This window comes from Cajanus cajan, chromosome 10 (genome assembly GCF_000230855.2).
Source record: "Cajanus cajan strain Asha chromosome 10, NIPB_CcT2T_4, whole genome shotgun sequence".
Classification (NCBI taxonomy): domain Eukaryota; kingdom Viridiplantae; phylum Streptophyta; class Magnoliopsida; order Fabales; family Fabaceae; genus Cajanus; species Cajanus cajan.
Window position 1 is genome coordinate 38,417,749 of NC_138526.1, and position 26,453 is coordinate 38,444,201.

Genomic DNA, 26,453 nt, shown 5'->3' on the forward strand with positions numbered 1-26,453 from the left:
TTCTCTATCCGCCTCCAAATCAAACTTCACCATGAAGTAACCATTTGACACGTCCAGCAACTCAAGCCCTCCTTGAACCTTCCACAAAGCAGGTAGCCTGTCCCGCAAGGTTATGAATATTGGCATCCACTAATTAAGCCACTAATTATTATTCATAACAGAATTATTTTTATTACTTCAAATTTTATCATTGTTTACACTATTTGTTTGTCAATGCGCATTTTATAAAGACAAGAAATAAATGATCATAAGTTTCAATCAATTACAATCTTATAATTAGAAACATAAAATTGTGTTAAACGAATTGCAATAAAAAAATTGTATTTATTATTTTATCTTAAATAATTTATTTACAGTTTTATACTTTATAAATTATCAAGTGAATAAAATAATGGTAGTTAGAGAAGGAAATAAAAAACTGCATGCAGCTTTCCTCTTTATAACAGTAAGAATAGATATAGAAAACCTCAATGGTGTGTTTGGATGAAGAATTTTACAAATTCAAGGAATTTTAAATTCTTGGTATTTGAATTACTTTGATTTCAATTTCTATCATTCTTAAAATATTTTGTTTGGATAAGTCAATTCAAATTTATCAAATTTTAAATTATTAGGTTGGATATGATAATTTGATTCCACCATAGTAAAATTGATTTTAAAAATATATTTATACTGAGAATTTTTAAATTAAATTTTATAAAAATAAATATTAGCAAATTTTTAAATATTTAATAATTTTAAAAAATTAATATTATAATATTTAATAATCTTAAAAATATTTTTGAATATTTAATAATTAAAAATATGAAGAGATAAGAGATAAGATAAAATATATAAGTGAAATAAGAAAAAAAAAATATGAGAAATTTCAAATTCTTACTTTTTTGGGAGAATTTGAAATTCTACTATTTCAAGTAATTTCACAAATGCTTGAATTTCAAATTCCTTATAAATTCTCCATCCAAACAAGGTATTTCACCTCAAAGAATTTGAAATTTTTCAAATAAATGAATTACTCCATCTAAATTTCCCATCCAAACACACTACAAATGTGTTTAAAGAATTATTTTCTGTATGTCACACACACACACACATATATATATATATATATATATATATATATGTATATATATATAAAATATTATTTCAAAAGAATTAAGGTAACATGTAATCTTAAAAGAAATGAGCGAAACTTGTTGATCTATTTTTCAATTGTTTTACAGCAACGGGTAAGGATTCCCCGACATTCTTTTAAATTTTATTGTTAGTTAAAATTTATTAAAATTAGTATTTAATAAGTTTCACCAATGAAAAAAACTCTACTGACTCCTCATTTATCTAAAAAAAAATCCTTTCAAATCGTGTTTTGGTTATGTAGACTAACAATAACTTTCAATTGTATATAAAAACAATATTGTAATAGAAAATTTTGATCTGCAATATAGCTAAATAATGCCCCGTAAGCACATTTTAAGAAAACAGAAGCTAAAAAAATGACATAGAAAGGGAAATTTTAATCTTACATATTTAGCAAAAAAGAATTGATATTGCATATATCTTTAGAAAATCTATCTGATATAGGTATGTTTTTTTTTTTCTAAAAGACAATAGACACACAAATATTCAGGTTTTTTGGGCCAAGGGCAGGCTTTTCCTATCAATGACATCCACTTGGATGCGTAAGGTCCGGCCACTGTCTTCCTCTGTCCAATTAATGGAATTCTTGTTCAGCAGTTTAATAATCTGCAACAGAACATACAAATATCCTTAATCTTATATCAATATATAAATGCACCCAAGACAAAATTCATTATAAAAAATTCCAATGCATTTTACATGTGAGTTAGATATGTCATTTCATATTGTCTGAATATAAAACCTTATGGACATGTTTTATGAATTATCAAATATTACAAGAAATACAATCACGATTACAAAAAAAAAAGAGTAAACTATTAACGAATTTTTTTATGTTAATATCACAAAATACCAACAGATTTTTTTAAGAATATATTGATAAATTTAATAAATTATTTTTATAAGTAAATAAAATTATATATTTATTAATATTATTAAAAAAGTATACTTAAAACTGTTGGGATGCAAGCAAAGTCTCACATCGTTCAAACAAGAGGATGAACATGAGTTTATATACAGTTGTCTCCATTGGTTAAGAGGCCTTTTGGGTGATGTCCAAAAGCAAAATCGTGAGAGCTTGGGCGCAAAGCGGACAATATCTCACCAATGTAGAGACATTGTAAATGTGTGGTGGAGATTGCTGGGATGTAAGCAAAATCCCACATCGTTCAAACAAGAGGATGAACATGAGTTTATATACACACAATTATCTCCATTGGTTGAGAGGCCTTTTAGGTGATGTCCAAAAGCAAAATCGTGAGGACTTGAGCCCAAAGCGGACAATATCTCACCAATGTGGAGACATGTGTAAGTGTGTGGTGGGGATTGTTGGGATGCAAACAAAGTCCCACATCATTCAAACAAGAGGATGAACATGAGTTTATATATACACAGTTGTCTCCATTGGTTGAGAGACTTTTTGGGTGATGTCCAAAAGCAAAATCGTGAGGGCTTGGGCCCAAAGCGGACAATATCTCACCAATGTCGAGACATGTGTAAATGTCTGGTAACCCCCCTAGTGCTCAACAAGTGGTATCAGAATCGATGGTCTGATTAGGTGACCGGCTCGACGAGTATGATAGGTGGCAGGTGGATCCAAGTTTGGGATCCCTTGTGTCGAAAGTCTTCCTAACGATGGGTCCATGGAGAAGAGAGGCTTGTGTCGAAAGTCTTCCTAACGGTAGGTCCATGGGGAAGAGAGGCTTGTGTCGAAAGTCTTCCTAACGGTAAGTCCATGGGGAAGAGAGGCTTGTGTCGAAAGTCTTCCTAACGGTAGGTCCATGGGGAAGAGAGGCTTCCTAGTAACAGGGAAGGGAGGTCATGATGGAGCGGGGATTGTTGGGATGCAAGCAAAGTCCCACATCGTTCAAACAAGAGGATGAACAGGTGTTTATATACACACAATTGTCTCCATTGGTTGAGAGGCTTTTTGGGTGATGTCCAAAAGCAAAATCGTGAGAGCTTGGACCCAAAGCGGACAATATCTCACCAGTTGAGACATTGTAAATGTGTGGTGGAAATTGCTGGGATGTAAGCAAAATCCCACATCGTTCAAACAAGAGGATGAACATGAGTTTATATACACACAATTATCTCCATTGGTTGAGAGGCCTTTTAGGTGATGTTCAAAAGCAAAATCGTGAGGACTTGAGCCCAAAGCGGACAATATCTCACCAATGTGGAGACATGTGTAAGTGTGTGGTGGGGATTGTTGGGATGCAAACAAAGTCCCACATCATTCAAACAAGAGGATGAACATGAGTTTATATATACACAGTTGTCTCCATTGGTTGAGAGACTTTTTGGGTGATGTCCAAAAGCAAAATCGTGAGGGCTTGGGCCCAAAGCGGACAATATCTCACCAATGTCGAGACATGTGTAAATGTCTGGTAACCCCCCTAGTGCTCAACAAGTGGTATCAGAATCGATGGTCTGATTAGGTGACCGGCTCGACGAGTATGATAGGTGGCAGGTGGATCCAAGTTTGGGATCCCTTGTGTCGAAAGTCTTCCTAACGATGGGTCCATGGAGAAGAGAGGCTTGTGTCGAAAGTCTTCCTAACGGTAGGTCCATGGGGAAGAGAGGCTTGTGTCGAAAGTCTTCCTAACGGTAGGTCCATGGGGAAGAGAGGCTTGTGTCGAAAGTCTTCCTAACGGTAGGTCCATGGGGAAGAGAGGCTTCCTAGTAACAGGGAAGGGAGGTCATGATGGAGCGGGGATTGTTGGGATGCAAGCAAAGTCCCACATCGTTCAAACAAGAGGATGAACAGGTGTTTATATACACACAATTGTCTCCATTGGTTGAGAGGCTTTTTGGGTGATGTCCAAAAGCAAAATCGTGAGAGCTTGGACCCAAAGCGGACAATATCTCACCAGTTGAGACATTGTAAATGTGTGGTGGAAATTGCTGGGATGTAAGCAAAATCCCACATCGTTCAAACAAGAGAATGAACATGGGTTTATATACACACAGTTATCTCCATTGGTTGAGAGGCCTTTTGGGTGATGTTCAAAAGCAAAATCGTGAGGGCTTGGGCCCAAAGCGGACAATATCTCACCAATGTGGAGACATGTGTAAGTGTGTGGTGGGGATTATTGGGATGCAAACAAAGTCCCACATCGTTCAAACAAGAGGATGAACATGAGTTTATATATACACAGTTGTCTCCATTGGTTGAGAGACCTTTTGGGTGATGTCCAAAAGCAAAATCGTGAGGGCTTGGGCCCAAAGCGGACAATATCTCACCAATGTCGAGACATGTGTAAATGTTTGGTAACCCCCCTGGTGCTCAACAAGTGGTATCAGAATCGATGGTCTGATTAGGTGACCGGCTCGACGAGTATGATAGGTGGCAGGTGGATCCAAGTTTGGGATCTCTTGTGTCGAAAGTCTTCCTAATGATGGGTCCATGGAGAAGAGAGGCTTGTGTCGAAAGTCTTCCTAACGGTAGGTCCATGGGGAAGAAAGGCTTCCTAGTAACAGGGAAGGGAGGTCATGATGGAGCGGGGATTGTTGGGATGCAAGCAAAGTCCCACATCGTTCAAACAAGAGGATGAACAGGTGTTTATATACACACAGTTGTCTCCATTGGTTGAGAGGCTTTTTGGGTGATGTCCAAAAGCAAAATCGTGAGGACTTGGGCCCAAAGCAGATAATATCTCACTAATGTGGAGACATGTGTAAATGTGTGGTAACCCTCATGTTGCTCAACAAGTGGTATCAGAGCCGATGATCTGATTAGGTGATCGGCTTGACGAGTATGATAGGTGGCAGATAGATCCAAGTTTGGGATTCCTTGTGTTGAAAGTCTTCCTAACGGTGGGTCCATGGGGAAGAGAGGCTTCCTAGTAACATGGAGGGGAGGTCATGATGGAGCGGGGATTGTTGGGATGCAAGCAAAGTCCCACATCGTTCAAACAAGAGGATGAACATGAGTTTATATACACACAATTGTCCTTTTGAGTGATGTCCAAAAGCAAAATCGTGAAGGTTTGGGCCCAAAGCGGATAATATCTCACCAATGTGGAGACATGTGTATATGTGTGGTAACCCCCAACAAAAACTACATTGAAAGTTATATCTTAAGATTCGGTACAATTAAATAAAAAACATTATACAAGTATTTCAAGTTTTGAGAGTTATTGAACAAGGAGGTGAAACCTACGCGGTTGTTTCTTAAACTATCTTATCTTTCTATGATTGCTAAAAGAATCTCTCCATTAATTATGCAATATCGTATTATTATTTGATAAGATATTCCATTATTTGAATATCCAAATCTTAGGCTTAATAATAAGAATTAAGCATCTATGAAAAAATATAAAAGTTATCACTCTAACCTTAACTACCTCCTAATCCAATCTAACTTAAGTATTTGAGTTTCTTTGCAATTGGAAGGCAAAGGTTATCATTTCTCTCGTTGGAGCACTTGCAGATTCAAGTAGCAACATCACTCATTGAGTCATTGTGGGGTTGAAGTGAAATAATCCTTCAACCACACATGGTTTTCATCTGAAACCAAACCATGAAGATGAACATAACCTCTATGACGACCAGCAACCTTGAGCCTCCCCACATTGCGTTGTCCACCATGAAGCTTCTACAACGAATGAAGGCCATGCAAAAGCGAACCAAAGAAGTCCTAATGACCTTATGCCAAAATAATGAAACTCTAAGAGCCTAGTGCAAGGCCGATCAAGCTCACCCAAGTAGGAGCTCTAAACCTTAGGGATAGAAAATGCCAACATTTGAGTGGGAATGTAAGCCTCCACTGTAGAGGAATACATGCCATCCCAATCCCATTCCACCAAAAAAAATTGCCCCTTGCACAAAATCCCTTCGCGGATGAGATCATTGAGGTCCACCTTGATGGAAGTGTTTTTACATGAAGGCATATGACAACTCGACTTGCTTAGATGAGCAATGCATATGCACTTGTACATACACGATGATGCAATCCTTTGTAAAATGTTCCCTACCTCATTGGAAGGAACCACACTCCTTTAGTACACCAAACTTGCCTCGAGGAGCATATCAAGCCTTACCAATCTCAAGCACTTAAGCCATAGACGAATCCTCTAAGTCTGATCAGCTATGCCCCCATAATGACAACAAATTTAAAAGAAGTCGACCCCCAAAAGCACCACGATATAACTCATACACCTTTCTCACTATTCTTGAAAATAATGTCTTTGATGAGGTTTAAAGCACACAAACATTAGCCCTTCTTGAGAAAGGATGAGTACATGAGGGGGCACATTGCAACAAACACTATTGCTATCATAGAAACATGGGCCTCACCACGAAAGAATGTTGGGCTTTCTAGGACAAGATTGAGGTATTAGGGTTTAGGGTTTAGTACAAGATTGAGGAGCTCGTACAAGTTGGCCAACTTAAGTAGTTCATCTAGCAAGAAATTGTAGGGACGACTGCCCTTATGGTTGAGGAAATAAAGATAACAAGGGCAAGCGTGAAAGACAACAAGATTGAGATCCCTTAGGTGATCAACTAAATGCTAAGGCCCTCAACACTATTAATCAACAATGAAATGTGACGAGAGAATAGAGTGAGAAGAAGAGAGTAGAGGCGGAAGCAGTTTTGTAGAGAAAGAAATTGTAATTTCACTAACTAATCAAAAGTATTACACCTTGACTATTTATAGCTTCAAAGGAAGCTATAGATACATTGACCTGTTGAACAGGTAATCAAAACAGAAAAACAGAAGGAAAAACAAATAGGTAACAAACTAATACAAGAATAAATGATAATACAACGCAAAGGAGTAAAGATATACTCCAATAGGCCCCCGCAAGGTCAAGTAGGGTGAGACAACGAATCAGCCAACTTGAGCTTGGACCGAAGCTCACAAAACCGAGAAGGAGATAGGGACTTGGTGAGAACATCAACATACTGATCAATGGCCGGAACATGAACCACACGAAGAAGATTGGCAGCTACTTTTTCCCGAACGAAGAAGAGATCCAGTTCCATATGTTTGGTGCGAGCATGGAGGACAGGATTATGCGCAAGAGCAACAGTGCTCATGTTATCACAGTAGATGATAGGCGAATGATGAGAGACATGTAATTCAGTGAGTAAGGTTTGAATCCACAAAACTTCAGCAGTGGCAAGAGCAAGGCTGCAGTATTCAGCTTCAGTGCTGGAGCGGGCAACAACAGTTTGTTTCTTGGACCACCAAGAGATGAGATTGGGTCCAATGAAGATGGCGGCACCAGAGGTGGAGCGACGATCATCAGGGTCAGAGGCCCAATCAGCATCACAGTAGGCATGAATGGACAAGGGAGAGTTAGGAGGAGCGGGTTGGAGATGGAGGCCCAAGGAGATGGTTCCCTTTAAGTAGCGAAGAATGCGTTTGACAGCAGACCAATGTTGCTCCAAGGGATTAGACATGAACTGACACACCTTGTTGACCGAAAAACTAATTTCAGGCCGAGTTATTGTTGCATACTGTAAGGCACCAACCACAGATCTGTATAAAGACACATCTAGAAATTTGTCAGAACTAGACTTTGAAAGTTTGCATCCAGAGACCATGGGTGAAGAGATAGGTTTGGAGTTTTCCATGTCAGTGCAGAAGATCACGAACATATTTGCTTTGAGTGAGGGTGAGTGAGCCATCAGAATTGGTTTTGACTTCAATGCCAAGAAAGTAATCCAATCGACCAAGGTCCTTAAGGGAGAAGGCGGAATTGAGCTGAGAGACAATATTACTGAGGAAGGTAGTATTATTGCCAGTGATGATGATATCATCAACATAAACAAGAATATAGATGATGTTATCAGCATGGGAATAAACAAAGAGAGAGGGATCACACTTGCTGATCTGAAAGTTGAGGTGAAGCAGAGTGGCCTTTAGTTTTTCAAACCAAGCACGCGGAGCTTGTTTAAGACCATAAATGGCCTTGTGAAGTTTGCAGACCAGCGATTTGTCAGATGACTCAAAACCAGGAGGCTGGGACATGTAAACTTCTTCATCAAGGTGGCCATTAAGGAAGGCATTGTTGACATCCAGCTGCTGAATGGACCAGTGATGGGTGAGAGCAAGGGTAAGAATAAGGCGGATGGTAACAGGCTTTACAACCGGAGAGAAGGTCTCAGTATAGTCAAACCCAAATTGTTGATGAAAACCTTTGGCAACGAGGCGAGCTTTGTGTTTGTGAATAGTTCCATCAGGATTCTCTTTGATGCGAAAAACCCACTTACAACCAATGGATGTTCTGTGGGAGGGAAGAGGTACTAAGGTCCAGGTGCCATTAGCCATTAATGCATCATATTCCTGCTTCATGGCAGCAAGCCAGGTGTCACTGGCCAGGGCTTGTTTGGTGTTCTTGGGTTCAAAATGTGTGAGTAAAAGGGTGGGTTGCAGTCGAGGTTTGACAATACCCGCTTTAGCCCGAGTGGTCATGGGATGAAGATTGACAGGTGGAGCCTCAGCACGAGTGGGTAAGGAGGGCGAGGATAAGGCACTGGGCCTAGGAGAAGTGTGACTAGGCCGAGAGGAGGAAGAGTCAGGAGAAATAGTTGGTGAGGCTGGAGACGGAGAGGGGAAGGTGACAGGAGCCTGAGGATTTGTGATAACAATAGGTACAGAAATGGATGATGAGGATGAACTGGGAGTGGATGTTGGGAACAAGGTTGGGTATGGAAAGCGAGTCTCGCAGAAGATGACATCTTTGGAAATGAAGACTCTACCGGATGGAGCAAGGCACTTGTAACCCTTGTGAGAAGTGGAGTAACCCAAGAATATGCATTCTTGAGAGCGAAATTGAAGTTTGGTTTTATTGTAGGGCCGAAGGTGAGGAAAACACGAACAACCAAAGACACGAAGGAAGTTGTAGTCAGGAAGCTGATGAAACAGTTTCCGAAAAGGGACATCCTGCTGAATTGAAGAAGAGGGCAGTCTATTGATGAGATAGACACTTGTTAGGAAGGCATAATCCCAAAAAGACATAGGAAGTTGAGCTTGGGCCAGCAAGGTAAGACCTAATTCAACAATGTGACGATGTTTGCGTTCCACAACACCATTTTGGTGGTGAGTGTGGGGACAAATGATGCGATGATGAATACCATGTTGAGCTAGGTAAGATGTGAAAGAGCGGAATTCACCACCCCAATCTGTTTGGATTGCCTTAATGGGTAATTGAAATTGATTCTGAACCATGGCGTGAAATTGTTTAAAAACATCAAGCGTGTGAGCTTTGCTCTTGAGTAAAAAGATCCAAGTGAACCGAGTATGGGCATCAACAAACGTAACATAATATTGGTAACCATTATCAGACAAAACAGGGGCAGGGCCCCATAGATCACTGTAGATTAATTCAAAGGGAGTATGATAAACAGTTTTAGATAACTGAGAGGGTAATTTGTGCGATTTGCCAAGACAACATGAAGTGCAAAAATCTGAAACACTTTTATTTATGATGGGAAAGTTACACAATTTGAATACAGTTTTGATTACATCATTATGGGCATGCCCCAATCTAGAATGCAAAGTGGCATAGGAAACAGAATTAGAAGAAACTGTATGAGCAGAGGGTAGAACAGCAGGAGGTTGTCTTGGCAGAAGCAAAGATGGAAACTGATATAAGCCATCAGGACCGACAACTCCAAGGAGAAGAGTTTCATGGGTGTCCTGTGATTTAACCAAACAAAAGGTTGAGTGAAATTCAAAGAATACAGAGTTATCCTTACAGAATTGACTCACACTAATCAGGTTTTTGGTGATAGTAGGAACATAGAGAAGATTATGAAGACTAAGAGAAATGTGAGGTTTGAGAGGAGAGGAGAAATGAGTAACACCTGAGGATTTTATGGGAAGGCCTTGGCCATTTCCAATGACAATCTGGTCGGGTCCTTCAAAAGGGGTGTATTGTTGTATATTGTGAGAGACGTTAGTGACATGATTGGAGGCGCCAGAGTCAGGATACCATATATTGTTGCCAGGGGAGGAAGAAGACATGGCCAAAGCTGAAGGAGAAACATGAAGGTTCCCAGGAGAGATAAGGTATGCATGAGATGGGTTAGGATTGGGTGGTCGAGGCCCCAGAACGCCATTAGAGAAATTAGCAGGGCGAGGTGCAGATTGAGATTGAAAGAGGGAGGGGTTATAGCCAAAAGCGGGATGAGTAGTGGAGGTGTTGGTGGGAAAGGGGTTATCAAGGGGTATGGTGGGAACGAAGTTGCTATCAAACCGATAATAGCAAGTGGAGGCAATGTGACCATAACGATGACAGACCTGACATTGTGTGCCAGAAAACCTGCCACGGCCACGGCCAAAGCGATGGTTGGAGCGGCCACCGCGCCCACTACGTGCACCCTGTCGTCCGCCGCGGAAGGAGGAAAATTGAGAATCTTGATGGGTAAGGTTGGCTTGGGGTTGTAGATCAGGGGTGTTAGTGCTCGAAGAGGATTCAAGAAGATTGACAGAGACAAGATTCTTCTTCTTGAATTTTTCAAGGCGGGATTCATGGGCAAGAAGGAGAGTTTCAACCTCTTCAATGGACAGAACATCAAAGCGACTGCTTATTAGGGAGACAGTGGACTCGTATTCCTCTGGTAGGCCTTCAAGAACAATGTCCAAATGTTCTTTAGAGGAGACAGAATCACCAATGGCTGTGAGAGAGTCAACCAGGGATTGGATGCGAAGGAGATAATCAGAGATGGTGCGGTTGTCAAGGGTGGTGCTGCGAAGATCACTGCGAAGTTGTCTTGCTCTGGCGTTGGTGTGGGCATGGAAGTAGGCATGGATCTTGTCCCAAATCTGGAATGAGGACTTGCAACCGATGACGCGGGTGAGCATGTCCTTGGACATGGAAGATTGCAACCAGGAAAGAAGTAATTGGTCTTGTTGTTCCCAAGCCAAATACTCTTCAGAGACACGATTGGCATCTCTGTCTGAAACCGTGAGAAATTTCGGAGGAATTTGAGGATTGACCAGAAAGTGATGAAGGCGATGGCCTTTGATGACAGGTTCCACTTGTTGACACCAAAGAAGGTAATTCTTGGTGTCAAGTTTCTCAGAAATAGTATGGGCAAAGGTGAGGGAGGGAGACGAGGAGGGTTTTACTGGGGCAGCTTGAAAGTGTGGTGGTGCAGTTGAGTCAGACGATGGTGCTTCGTCAGCCATGGGGAGAGATCAACAGCGAAAGGAAAAAAAAAGGGGGGGGGGGGGCAGAGAAAGAAGGGAGGAGGGTTGGAAGAGATAAAGATGGGGAGGATCGATGAGCTCTATGATACCATATTAATCAACAATGAAATGTGACGAGAGAATAGAGTGAGAAGAAGATAGTAGAGGCGGAAGCAGTTTTGTAGAGAAAGAAATTGTAATTTCACTAACTAATCAAAAGTATTACACCTTGACTATTTATAGCTTCAAAGGAAGCTATAGATACATTGACCTGTTGAACAGGTAATCAAAACAGAAAAACAGAAGGAAAAACAAATAGGTAACAAACTAATACAAGAATAAATGATAATACAACGCAAAGGAGTAAAGATATACTCCAATAAACACTAACAAAGTCAGGGGGATCATGCACACTATGTTAGTGGCTTCACTGACATGGGCTCCACCAAGTCATCTCGAAAGCAACATATAAAGGCCACCAACTGTGTCAACGTCGTGAGCCACAACTCGCCAAGATTCCTACCTCCAATCAACTTCATGAAAGATGATTTTGAAGGCATGGACCCCAATGATGATGATCTCATGGTAATCTCAACCAAGATCACCAATTGGGAGGTACAAAAAACCTAGTTAATTAGGACAGCTCAAATGACATCCTATATTGGAATACCTTCCTCTAATTACAAGTCCCCCATGACGAGATCAAAAAATATAATGAGTCACTTCTTGGGTTCACAAGAAAGTGCATCAATACAAGGAACTATTTTGAACTCCTAACCAAATTTGCTAGTGTAAGAAACACCAGATTCCTATCAGTAAAATACTTGCTGGTAAATGTCTCAACATTGCACTTGGTGATGAAGTTCCTAGAGAGCAACGAGAAAATAGTCACAATGAGAGAAGATAAAAGAATAACAAGAAAATGTTATGCTAAGAGCCTAAAGATCATCCCAAGGAAAGCGACCTCTTTCTTTTGGAATTTGACTTAGATCTTCTGTTCAAGCATGGTGACACTCGCCCAACCCCAACAGACGAGCTCGAGAACCTCTAAATCAACCCCAAACCTAACCAGATTACAAAGATAGGCAATTCATCTGTCGATCAAAGTCCAATCTAATATCAATCAACTACTCATTGCCAACAGTGATCTGTTTGCATGGAGTGGTGCCGACACGTTAGAAATCGATCCTAACTTCATATGTAACCTATCCATTTGTAGGAAAGTTAGGTCAATTGCCCAGTGAAGATGCAAGTTAGGGGACAAAAGGCACAAAGTAGTAAGAGTAGAAATGCACAAGTTTAAGTTTGTCTGCCTCATCTATGAGATCACATACACTACTTGGCTTGCCAACGTCGTCATGGTCAAAATGTCTACAAGAAAATGGAGAATGTGCATCGTCTACACCAACTTCAACAAAGCTTATCCCAAAGATACATACCCTTTGCCCAACATAGACCATCTTGTCAATAAGGCATCTGGGTACAAACTATTAAGCTCCTTGGATCCCTACTCTGAGTATGATCAAATCATGATGTACTCCCCAGCTGAAGAAAAGACAACCTTAATCATAAATGACACTAGTTTCTGCTACATTTGGCCTCAAGAATGTAGGAGCAACCTACCAAAGGCTAATGGACAAAGTTTTTCAAGAACAAAAAGGTCATAGTGTAGAAGTCTATGTTGATGAAATGATAGTAAAATTTGAGTAGCTCAATGACCACGTTGCTAACATGGTTGAAGCCTAACTTAGGTCAAAAAAACACAATATGCACCTCAACCCTAAAAAATGCATATTCGAAGTTCAGGGGGAAAGTTCTTAGGCTTCATGCTCAGTTATAGGGGTATCAAGGCTAACCTTGATAAATGTGAAACATTCATCAACATAAGGAGCCCCAAAACAATAAAAGAAGTACAAAAATTCACTAGGCGATTAACATCACTCGCCTGCTTGATACCTAACATGGCCAAAAAAGCCAAGCATTTCTTCATTATTTAGAAGAAGCCAACCCAATTCAACTAGAGTGAACCTTGTGAAGAGGCCTCTTAGCACTTCAAAAAATTTGCGACCACCCCCCATCTCTTTCTGCACCTTACTACAACCAACGAGGTTGTCGACGCTTCCCAGTACAAGAGAATGAAAAAATGAAAAAACTCATACTCTATCAACTAAACACTCCATGTAGTCGAACTTATATATCAATATTATTGCCTTGGTCACCATCGCTCGTCAACTTTGCCTTGACTTACAAGGCCACCAAATTGTAGTTAAAATTGACTACCATATAAAACAGATTATAAGGAAGTTGGAGCTCATTGGGTGGATGATCACTTGATAAGTGGAGTTGTTAAAGTACGATTTGAAATACGAAAAATGAGGCCCCACGAAGTCCTAGTGCCTTGACGATTTCATGGTGGAACTCACCCTTGAACCACAAGTAAAACATGACTGGTGAAATCTACATGTCATTGGCTCATCCAACAAGAAGGGAGATGCAATAGGAATCATCTTGAAAATTATGCTCGAACAATCGCTTAGGTTCTAGTTCAAAGCCTCTATTATAATACAAAACACTTTTGGACATCCTTTGACTCACTCACGAGGTAGGTGTCAAAAGATTATAATGTTGCAACAACTCTTAGTTGGTCATCGGTCAAGTACTCAACACATACCAAGCCAAGGAGCCCACCCAACGCCATTACTTATTAATTAGCCAAATCATTGTTGGCTTTAATGAATTCCACATTGAACACATTTTGCAAGAGTAGAATAGTTGAGCCAACCTACTTGCCAAATTGAAAAGCACTAAAAGTCGGGTCACCAAAGGACAATCATCCAAGAAATCATCAAATCGCCTAACTTCAACAATATCTGTATAACTAGTTATGGCAATCGAGAATGGATGATGTCCATCTAAAACTATTTGACAAAGGATGACCTCCCCTCTGACCTCACTGAATCTAGCCATGTCAAACTTAAATCATGTCATTATGTCATTGTGACACGCAAACTCTTCAAAAAAGGGAACACTTTCCCCTTACTCATGGACCTCATCAAGGAACAAGATGACTACATCATGAGGGAGATCCACCAAGGCATTTGTGGCATTCACTCAAGAAATAGGTTAATAACAACAAGAGTGCTTTGAGTGTGTTACTAGTAGCTCACTATCAGAGCAGATTGCTTGTCTTTCATTAAAAAATGATACGCATGCCAAGAGTTCAAACTTCAACTTAACACTCAAAAAAAGAGCTACACAACATCCATTCCCCTTGTCCCTTTTCCATGTGGGGGATGTACTTTCTTGGACATTTTCCCGTTGCTGAGGGGCAAGTCAAGTTCCTTTTGAGTGTTAAAAGATTACGAGCTAATCAAAATATGAGTTTCCAAGCTCTTAAGCATTAAACAATTACAAGTGTTAGATATAGTTTTATCTTATGGGCCTAGGCCCACTACTTTGTATATAAACCTATATTTTGCTTTGCAATACACAAGGAATATGTTCTCTCCATTCACCATTACTCTCAACATGGTATCTAGAGCCTATCCTTGACTTTCCGGTGGACCCACTGTTCATCAGTGCCCGGAAAACGTGTCTCATTCCGTTTTTTGGCTACCCACCTTGTCGTGTCTCTTTCCGGCAATTTTTTTCCCTTCTTTTTAGGGTTTTTCTTCGCTGTCGCCGCCGTCGCCGCCAACTTTCCGGTCGGCGAACCCCCCACCCAGTTCGCCTCCCTCCGGCGAACCCAACGCCACCGGTCGCGCGCCAAACGGAGGTGGCACGCGCCCCCACGCGTTGATTTCGTGCTGGGCGCGATTTCTCTCTCCTCTCCGTCGGCCGCCGTGCGTGGCGGCGCGTCCGGCGACTTTTCCGGCAGCGATCACCGGCGCCAGACTCGCCCCGACATCCTCTACCCCGATCTACTATTTGTTTTGTGATCGGACCTCGTTTGGCACGGATCTCTTCCTTCTCGGACCATTTTTCTCTCTCCTGTTGCTGTTTCTCTCTCCTGTTATAGCACCTATGGCTTCCTCTTCCGCTGATCGGCCTGAATCCTCTATTTTCACTAATTATGCCAATGTTCCTCTTTCCATTGATAAGTTAGATGGAACCAATTATGATACTTGGGCTTCGGATATCAAGCTTTGGCTTAAGGGACAGGATTATGTTGCTCACCTTACCCAGACAACTGCTTCCGTTGATGAGAAGGATCGTCCTCGTTGGTTGAAAATTGACGCTCAAATTTGTAGTGTCCTTAAGTCGACCATTCATCCCTCCCTAAAGCAAATTTTTCGTGCCCATGAGACATGTGTTGATGTATGGGAACAAGCCCGAGTGTTATACACCAATGATACTCAACGTCTCTATGGTGTGTGTCAAAATCTCCAGAATATCAATTCCCCACGACGCCTTGAGGGCTCCATGGCTGAGTATTTGGGCAAAGTTCATGGCCTCCTACATGACTTCAATGAACTTTTGCCTCCTGCTACCACTCCTGCCAAGGAACTAGAACAACGCCAAACTTTCTTTATGTTGATGGCATTGTATGGGCTTCCTGATGAGTACTCTTCCATTCGTGATCAGATTTTGGGATCTCCGACCGTGCCTACCTTGAACTCAGCTTGGTTCACTCTGTTGCGTGTGCCTTGCAAGTTTTCCCCTGACATACCTTCTTCAGCTCCCACTGAGACTCCTCTGCTTTGGTTTCTCAACGTGATGATCATCCGCGCTCTCGCAAACCGGGCAAAGGTCATCCCAAGTGTGATCACTGTCACAAACTAGGCCACACAATTGACCGTTGCTACGTCTTACATGGTCGTCCCCCTCGCCCTGCTGCTATTGTTGCCCACACTGCCTCTCCTGTCTCTATTGCATCTGGTGCTACCCCCTCTGATAGTTCTGGCTCTGGGCCTCCAGCTCTCTTCAATGACTTCCTTAAATGGTATGAGGAACGTCAAACTTCCAATTCCACTGCTTCTGTTGCGCACACAGGCCCTTTGTTTGCTGGTCTCACTCACTCCACCTCTCATGGCCCTTGGGTCCTAGATTCTGGTGCTACCGATCATATTTCTGGTAATCGATCTTTTTTCTCCTCTCTTTCTACCTCTTCTTATTTACCCTCTATCACTATGGCTAATGGTTCTCGCGCCACATCTCATGGTGTTGGTACTGTCCATCTTTCTCCTTCTCTCTCCATTGACAATATTCTTTATGTCCCAGAGTCTCCCTTTAATTTATTATCCCTTAGTCGTCTTACTCGCTCTCTTGATTGTCTTATCTCTTTTACTAAAGATTCTGTTTTCTTACAAGACGGAGTTCGGGACGGATGATTGGCACCAGATGTGAGTCTCATGGCCTTTATCACCTACACACCTCTGCTCCTGTTGGTTTGGTGGCAGATTCCCCTTCCCTCATCCATGCTCAATTAGGTCATCCTAGCCTTGCCAAGCTTCAACACCTTGTACCACGTCTGTCTAAGTTGTCTCATTTGTCGTGTGAGTCGTGTCAGTTAGGCAAACATAGTCGTAGTTCATTTTCTCCAAGTGTCCCCAACCGAGCGTTGTCTCCTTTTGCTTTAGTTCACTCGGATATTTGGGGGCCGAGTCGGGTCACGTCCACTTTAGGATTTCAGTATTTTGTAATTTTTATTGATGATTACTCTCGGTGTACTTGGCTATTTTTAATGAAATCTCGTTCCAAATTATTTTCCATATTTCAATCTTTTTATAATGAAATTCAGAATCAATTTGGTGTTTCTATTCGTACTTTTCGTAGTGATAATGCTCGTGAATACCTCTCTCACTCCTTTAAAGCCTTCATGGCTTCCCATGGCATTCTTTATCAGACTTCTTGTGCATATACCCCTCAACAAAATGGGGTGGCTGAGCGCAAAAATAGACACCTAATTGAGACCACTCGCACCCTCTTACTTCATGGTCACGTTCCTCAACCTTTTTGGGGTGATGCTGTTCTCACTGCATGCTATCTCATCAATCAAATGCCATCTTCTGTCTTCAACAATCAAATACCTCACTCTATTTTATTTCCCACTCAACCTCTCCACCCCCTACCCCCTCACGTCTTTGGATCTACATGTTTTGTCCATAATCACAGTCCTGGTCTTGACAAACTCTCCGCTCGGTCTCACAAATGTGTCTTTTTAGGGTATACTAGGTCTCAAAAGGGGTATAAATGTTTCTCACCCTCCCTTCGTCGCTACTTGATTTCAGCTGATGTCACCTTTCTTGAGTCTTCTCTCTACTTTTCATCTATTTCCTCTTCTCCTACACCTATCCTTGCCCCTTCACCCTTCCCTCTTGTCTTTGATACTCCTCCTGTGTCTGCTGTGTCACCCGACCCACCACCTCCGCCTCCACTTCAAATTTATCATCGTTGACAACGCTCCAACCTTCCCATTGGACCCCCACCCGACTCTACTTCGGTGCCACAACCTCCGTCTCATCCGGTCCCACCACTTGAGTCTGACCTCCCTATTGCCCTCAGGAAAGGTAATCGTTCTACTCGTAATCATTCTCCTCATTATATTACTCTGAGTTATCACCGGTTATCCCCATCCCTATATACTTGTCTCTCTTCTCTTTCCTCTATGTCTATTCCTAAAAATGTAGGAGATGCCTTGGCCCACCCTGGTTGGAGACAAGTCATGCTTGATGAACTGTGTGCTCTTCAGAATAATGGTACTTGGGATCTTGTTTCTTTGCCTCCTGGGAAGTCTGTGGTTGGATGTCGATGGATCTTTACAGTCAAGGTTGGTCGTGATGGCACCATTGATCGACTCAAAGCTCGTTTGGTCGCCAAAGGTTATACTCAAATTTTTGGATTAGACTATGGTGACACTTTCTCCCTCGTTGCCAAGATGACCTCTGTCAGATTATTCTTAGTCATGGCTGCTCTTCGCTGTTGGCCTCTCTATCAACTGGATGTTAAAAATGCCTTTCTTCATGGGGATTTGCTTGAGGAAATTTATATGGAGCAACCTCCTGGGTTTGTTGCTCAGGGGGAGTCTTCCGGTTTGGTATGTTGTCTCCGCAAATCACTTTATGGTCTTAAGCAGTCTCTAAGGGCATGGTTTGGTAGATTCAGTACTGTAGTACAACAGTTTGGTATGACTCGAAGCGAAGCTGATCATTCGGTCTTTTATCGACATTCCACTGCTGGGTGCATCTACTTGATAGTGTATGTTGATGATATTGTTCTTACCGGTAGTGATCATCATGGCATTTCTCAGATAAAACAACATCTTTGTCATCACTTTCAGACAAAAGACCTTGGTAAACTTAGATATTTCTTGGGGATTGAGGTAGCGCAATCTACAAATGGAATTGTAATATCTCAAAGAAAGTATGCATTGGATATTTTAGAGGAAACTGGGCTAATGAATTCCAAGCCCGTTGATACACCTATGGATCCTAATGCTAAACTTCTACCAAGTCAGGGGGAGCCTTTCTCAGATCCTGAGAGGTACAGAAGATTGGTTGGGAAATTGAATTATCTCACGGTAACTCGTCCTGACATCTCTTTTGCGGTTAGTGTGGTGAGTCAATTTCTCAATTCTCCATGTGCAGGACATTGGAATGCAGTCATCCGCATTCTGAAGTATATCAAAGGTGCTCCAGGAAAAGGTTTATTATATGGCTACAACAATCATACCCAAGTTGTGGGATACTCAGATGCAGATTGGGCAGGCTCTCCCTCTGGCAGGAGATCCACCTCAGGTTATTGTGTCTTTATCGGTGATAACTTGATTTTCTAGAAAAGTAAGAAGCAGAATGTAATGGCAAGATCTAGTGCAGAAGCAGAATATCGTGCTATGGCCTCTGCTACGTGTGAGCTTATTTGGCTCAAACAGTTGCTTAAAGAACTGAGATTTGGCGAAGTTACACAGATGAATCTCATATGTGATAACCAAGATGCCCTTCATATTGCCTCAAATCCAGTATTTCACGAGAGGACCAAACACATTGAAATAGATTGTCACTTCATTCGTGAGAAGATTTTATCTAGGGACATTACTACTCAGTTTGTTAACTCTACTGATCAGTTGACAGATGTCTTCACCAAATCATTACGGGGTCCTAGGATTGATTATATTTGTAACAAGCTTGGTGCATATGATCTATATACACCAGCTTGAGGGGGAGTGTTAGATATAGTTTTATCTTATGGGCCTAGGCCCACTACTTTGTATATAAACCTATCTTTTGCTTTGCAATACACAAGGAATATGTTCTCTCCATTCACCATTACTCTCAACAACAAGCTAATCAATTTATGAGCTTCTGTGTTCTTAAGCATTAAACAATTACAAGTTATTCAAATACGAGCTTTCGAGCTCCTCCTGCTAAACAATTATGCGCTAATCAATTACAGACCCCTACACTATTCAATTACAAGCTAATCAATCATGAGCTTTCGAGCTCTTCGCCTCAAGGAATTACAAACCAATAAGCTATAAGTTAGGGAAACCCTCTAGGCCATCACCATGAGGCAAAACCTTAGGCGATTACTTTTCAATGGTTAAAAAATTATCCTCCTGCCAATCATCTCCAAAGAAGATCTGGGATCACCATAAATCAATATCTTATCTTTTCCTAATTGGTAAAAGGATCTCTTCATTAATTAGACAATATCATATCATTAATTGATAATATATTTTCTTATTTGAATATCCAAATCTTAGGCTTAATAATAAGAATTAAACATCTATTAAAGGAGTATCAGATATTACTCTAATCCTAACTCATATTCTACATCCTAAACCCCCTCTAACTTTAACATCATAGTCTCTTTGGATGTGTCCCCACCATTAGGGTTGGAGGATGAAGGCTATAGAACACTTACAAATTTAGGTAGCAACAAGTACAAATTCCAAAATGTAACCTTCTTATATTTCATGTTTTGTGTGAATGAGTAGAGCAAATCATGACAATCTATATAATTTTTGTATAATTAAAATTAATTTCTCTCGTGCTATTGTGTGTGTAGGATGAGGGTATCATGTTCTCATGAGAGGGTTGACTATAAAATTATCCAAGTTCTAATGTTAATAATTATATATGATCAAAACTTAACTATTTCTTGACCTTAAAAGTTGCAGATAAAGGGAAAATATCCTTAATTGGTTCATCTACAGGCTATCATCGTAACTAAAAAGGTTGTTACATTAATACAGAATAAAGTGTACTTCATTTAATCACTCAAGTGATGATAGTGTAATTTTCTATATTGAAAAATGATGATAATTTAAGCATATATCAAGAAAGGCAAATGTGATTTATCCTAAGCATAACACATGTTTAAAATCATGTAACATGTAAATTAACATATTATTCCCCCACACCGTCACACGAATTTGTTAAGCTAATATCAAATGTGTGCCTTACCAATTTTTTCCTAGTCCCTTTTCTATCTTCATCTTCTGTCCCAACTATGACTCGGAGGTACTTGATTGCTGGAAATGTAAAAGTAGGAAATCATGTGTCAAATCAAGGCGCGACATGCAATTCTTTCCATAATCTAATAACGTAACGAAAATTGCTGCCTACAATGAATGCCAGAGATAGTAGTTAAATGAAATTTGAGAAGATGAAGGGCTTGATTTGGCTCATGTTCGTGCAAATCAAGAGGTATTTCTTCATCGTTGGATTCACTGCAGTCAAATTCAAGTAATACCTTCCAATGAGACAATGAAGGATACACATTGCTTAAAAAGGTGAAGGTAGAAAGAAACTGCTATATTTTGAAACTAACTTGATTGCAAAAAGCTTTTGAGCAGATTTTTCATCTGCTTCTCGAGCCTTTCTATTATAAAAGTTTCCCTGTGCAATAAAGAAAATAGTAAGCAATCTAATAACATTATTAAAATGCCTTACTAATTACTAAAGTGCATCTATCCTGAAATATAGGCCAACGGATTAAAGCTTCAATGGCATATGAAACCAAATTTCCTTAAGTTCACAATTATTCAAAAACACAATCAACTAAACATCTTGAGGACAAATAAAAGTCCAATCTTTCATCCTAGGGATATTTGTTCTTCTATATCTAATTGCACTATATGACCCTCCAAGCAGTGTACTAAAAACTGAATGAATATTGAAAATTTGAATTAAATCAATAACAGGAAGATGTTTGAAAATTCAAAATAAGCAAAAGAAAGTCCAAAAACAGAAAAGTTTAATGATCAACTATAAGTATACATGGAAAAGTGAAAAAAGATACAAAACAAATTACACCACTCATCTGTACCTCTTCTACAAGTCTATCTGCCCGGGCATAATCACATTTAACAAATGCATCAACAGCCTGCAAGGAAGCTGAGAAAATTAATACTACTACAGTACTACTTTCAACCACAAGTTCACCTTTATAAAAACGTTTGTTGTCCAGAAACATCAATGAAAAAAGGGTAGGAATCTTACAGCCCTGTAGTATTCTTTCATGGTAATCCAATGTTCCCTCACTGCCCCACGTAGTGTCTTATAGCTATTCTCATCATCACTCTCTATAAACAAAATTGTGTGCATGCCAAAGTGGATAAATAACAGACATAAATACATTTAATCAGTTCAGAAAGTAGAATCAACTAAATAAACAAAGTGTGGTTTATGAGAAGCAAGGAAGGCAACAATAAATTATTTTGACAATTCATGTATTCATTTATTGGGCTGGTTCAGGAAAGGATTCTTGCACAACAAGAACTGTTCCCTGGATTACGGCAATGTGACAGGCACAAGCTTACACTGCCCATAGGAAAGAAAAAAAATTAGCCCAAATCATAAAATTGAAGGTTCAATCCATGAAAATCTATCAGTTAAATATATAAAACAAAAATGAAATTCTCATGTTGATTGGATTTCAAGAAAAATGGTAGGCATAGCTAGAAAAAAGACAAACTAGTGAAAATTTATTATTATTTTCGATACTAGAGAAAAATCTATTATTATTATTATTATCATCATCATCATTATTTGAAAATACTCCAAAAAAATTGTTTGAAAACTGTCTCATTAGACAATGATAGAGGTGGCAAAATGGGTTACCTAGCCTGATTCGAGCCAGCCCAGTTTGGGCTTCAGGCCCTACCAGACAAAGCCAAAAAGCCTGCTTTCTATATTTTAGCAGGCCTGGGCTCATTTTGCATCTCTGGATAATGACAGCTATGGAGAGCCAAGGAATTTGCTAGTGAAAACTTTTCTGGATCCTATCCTAAAAAAGCCGAAGAATGAGCATGAACTACATAACTATATCTACCAGGTTGTCGCTATACTCCCATCAACTTCTTCAGAAATAATCTTGATACAATTACTTTTATCCTCAATTTTGGTATAGCATGTGTTTCACATACCGTCCTTGATTTGTGATTCTACATCAACCGGCTGTTCAGTTATTGTTGTTGTTGTATTTTTTGTAGGTCTCACATAAGGTCCACGGTATGGTCTTGCTCTCGCTGGAAGCCTTTTTTTTGGTAGTTCTTCAGATATTTGAGTAAAACTAAATAATGATTCTAAAATTTCTTTCTGGAGACCAGCTCTATCCTTGTCTCTTTTGGATGAATCTGTTGAATTGAATAATTCCTCACTGTCGATAGCAACCACATAAAGTATATATTTATCCTCTGAAAATGAAAAGGATAAAAATAGAATGCAGTTAAAGAAGATGGAAGTAGCAAGCAACACAACGACGATAATACACCTGGGTGTGCAGTTTACATCTGGATGCTGATCTCTAGACTGTCGCAAGAAAAAATAATGACAAGAAAACTGCATTAGGAAGCTAGAATGAATGTTTATATTATATATAAGAGTTCAAATTGCACAAAATCATCAATAAGGTGAATGTGCTCTTACTGAAAGGCTTATGTTCCAAATAAAGAAGTACAATTGGTTTCAAAGAGAATTAGAAACATTATTAAAACAGATTAACCAAGCATAAATTAGTGGTTTCTTGTACCAGATATACAGCTTTAAAAGTTGCAATCTAGTCCTATAGTTCAGCATCAAAAGCCAGTTTTGAAATTCCTCAATCCTGTTTCCTTCACTAAGGAAAACCCATGCACAAAAAAATGCACCTTATTGAGGCTTTGTTCTTAATATCATTAAATCTGACATTCTACATTCAAAACAAATTATAACCGGTTACATCTGGGACAGGGGCCAAGCAGGCCTAGCGATTACCATGGCCCCATTGTTTTTTCTAATTTCTGAAAAACTACATATAATCGGGTGTTTGGTCCTCTCCGAAGAACAAAAGTAATTTGGCCAACCCAACATAAAATTGCTAGGTCCACCCCTGGTACTGAAATAAATTTGGTCTCTCTTTAAAATATATGAGAAATAAAAAATTATTTTAAAAATTAAATCAATCAACAGCCTTATCATATCCTTTTTTTTCTTCCTATTTTTGATTATAAGACTATATGCGATGGTTTTGCTTCCTTACTGTAAAAAATCTAAGCAATTTTCTATAACCACACTACATGACAAGTTACAAAAATCATTCAATTATTAAATATTTTGCACCTAATATGAACTTATATTTTAGATTTGTTAGAAGAAACCTTACATTTTCACCAGCCAGATCAGGATCATCGTATTTCTCCAAAGTAGAAGCTGACTCATCAACCAGCTCCTCCATTGTCTGCATGAAAACTTCAGATCAATTCTTTTTCATGATTGATATATTTTTAAATAAGTTTGTCAAATATATAGAGAGGATTTTAGGAAGAAGTGATGTAAATTCTTATATGTTGATAATGATATTTGATTCTTCTGCTGACCAACTAAAATAGATCATAGAATATGGACCAACTTCTATATCTAATAGCTATTGCTTGACGAAATAATTTTTGTATAACTAATGACTATCAATTGCAATGTAATAGCTAGCTATATCTCTCCATGGTTTCACATTCACATACTCTTTTAAAATTTCATTTACAAATTTATCATTGACTCACTTGCACTGCATTGTATATTAACCTTACATTTCAGAGCATCGGTACTTGCTTTATTCAGACCAGTCAGCCCCGAGATTATACATACCTTTGGACACATGTTACCAACCAGTGTAGAAATTATACCCATTGTACATTCTATTTTATCAATGTAACCAAGATTAATTGAAAGTTTTTTAGCGTATTTGTATCTTATTTGGTTGAATGTTAATTGTTAAAACTATATTCAACCGCATCACTTCACATGCACTTTCTTTTAAGCTTACACTCTTTAAAATGTTGCCATCATTACAAATGTATTACTTATTCTACCAACTAGGCCCAAAAGTAATAAAATCATTTTCATTTTCTTTTTCACTCATAATTACAAAAATGCCACTTTTTTATTTTTTGTTTTCAAAAGTTTGTACAGGAAATAGTGTAAACAATAAAAAGTTTTTTATGCTATTTTATATACATCACTTTAAAATAAGGAAGCAAATTGAAAACAAGAAGCCAATTTTGTAATTAAATGTGAAAACAAAAAATATTTTCTCAAAGAAAATTGGCCTAAATTTCCAAAATGGCAAATGAGAAATTGGCATAAATAAATGTAACTGTACCTTCTGTACATCATATCCACAATGGCCTGCAAGTGCAAAGGATAATCTTATCAAGCACATTGTCAAACAAAATATAAACAATGAATAGAAAATTTCCCCCCTCAAATATTAGAAACAAACAAACCCTTAGTATTAGCATAATGCATAATGGATTACAGGATTTTGAAAATCTAGTATGGAGAAGTCTAAAACAAACGTACGGCAGTCAATGTCACAAGAGCAAGACCTAAATGGAAATTAACATTGTAGCTCACACATGAATCATTAAGAAATGCAACTTGAGAATTGCCACAACCACAACCACAATGTAAAACCTTGAGATCACTACAAATCTAATAGCAATTACAATTTTATATACACTCAACTCCTCAAAAAGGTGCAAGAATTTACCAAGAACCACATGTATCTTATTCTTATCAAGTTCAAAGCCATCTCCAAGCATCTTATAGAGGAAGTCAACAACCCCATCACTCACAGTCCCCTTTGCAGCTGCCGTAGTTGGCGAAGAGTTTTCACCCCATACCACTGATTCAGGCATTTCCCTTGCATCTAACTTCAAGGGTTTGCTCACTTCCCTATTAGCCTTAGTCCAAGTCTTGGGTTGAACATAGTCTCTTCCAACAACTCCAGAAACAGAACCCAGTGACGCAGACGCACCATGAAATTCTGATTTCACTTCATCATGAGAAGACTTTGGAACAGGAACACTCGTTGCACCCTTTGACGCAAGAAGAATTTGAGCGGCCAAATCAACGTCTTTTTTGGCCTCACAATAGGCATTTGCTATGTCCTCCAAGCAAAATTCAGAACCAAACAATTCAAATAACCCTCTCAGGTCCCACTCTTCAAAGTAAGATGATTTTCCATCCATTTTCAAATATCCTTCACAGCACAACAGAATGTTACCCAAAAAAAAAAAAAAAAAAAGATAGTGTCAAGAACAGCACACAATGAGAAATGTTTCCATGAAAATTCTGTTTAATGCAAAAAAAAATAAAAATAAAAGTGACTATACTCGAGACTTAGGCTTCAAGTAAACTCAACAAAAATTGAAAATGTACAAGACTGTGTCAAGAATCAAAAGATTCGTTAACTTTTTTTTCTTACTTATATTTTCCTTTTTTCCTTTACTTTCTCAGCAATCAAACAAGGGAAATGAAGGATCCGAGATCTTATAAAAGAAAAACAAGAGAGAGACAGAGAGAGAGAGAGAGAGAAATACAAATGAAAGAGTGATTATTTACGAAGCAGAGACGCGTTGGAACTTTCAGACACTCACAAAATGACAAAACTACCTCCTTTAAATATTTTTCTCTCTCCTAAATTTCATTTTTCTCATTAATTAAATTAATATTTTAATATTGAGTTAACTTTGTTTTGTTTTGTCCCTTAGCAAATGTCATTGGATGTGTCTTCCTACTAAAAGGTGTTCAAATTTGCAAAATTGCACAATCCATCTTAAAATGCATAATTTCTTGGCCTTCTCTTCTGTTGCATGCATGTGTATGAGTTTTAGAGAGAATAATAATAAAAATAATATCGTAAGATTCGTAACGATATCAAAGCACAGCACCATAACGTTGGAGTTCTG

General features: G+C 39.2%; 1 protein-coding gene across 2 annotated transcripts; it reads right to left on the reverse strand.

The window, feature by feature from the left end:
* Positions 1-1,526: 1,526 nt before the first annotated feature.
* SDE5 (silencing defective 5) lies at positions 1,527-26,314 on the reverse strand. Of its 2 annotated transcripts, none has more exons than XM_083065993.1 (12): positions 26,085-26,314; positions 25,253-25,744; positions 24,863-24,888; positions 23,870-23,944; positions 23,000-23,037; positions 22,653-22,885; positions 21,727-21,809; positions 21,554-21,610; positions 21,056-21,123; positions 20,851-20,954; positions 20,689-20,756; positions 1,527-1,743 (listed from the first exon to the last, which is right to left on the reverse strand). In XM_083065993.1, the coding sequence occupies exons 2-12, from the start codon at positions 25,731-25,733 to the stop codon at positions 1,624-1,626; spliced, it is 1,353 nt and encodes a 450-aa protein (XP_082922119.1). In that variant the 5' UTR covers positions 25,734-25,744; positions 26,085-26,314; the 3' UTR covers positions 1,527-1,623. The 2 variants fall into 2 exon arrangements, with proteins under 2 accessions (XP_082922119.1, XP_082922120.1); XM_083065994.1 differs by having other exon boundaries at positions 25,970-26,086.
* Positions 26,315-26,453: the final 139 nt, after the last annotated feature.

Excerpts from the sequence above, each read along its gene's own strand:
- SDE5 (XM_083065993.1), bottom strand. The coding sequence starts at position 25,733 with ATGGATGGAAAATCATCTTACTTTGAAGAGTGGGACCTGAGAGGGTTA. Across the intron at positions 22,886-22,999 it reads GATGTAAACTGCACACCCAG|TGAGGAATTATTCAATTCAA; the intron begins GTGTATTATCGT and ends TGCTATCGACAG. Across the intron at positions 21,611-21,726 it reads TGAAAGAATACTACAGGGCT|GCTGTTGATGCATTTGTTAA; the intron begins GTAAGATTCCTA and ends GCTTCCTTGCAG.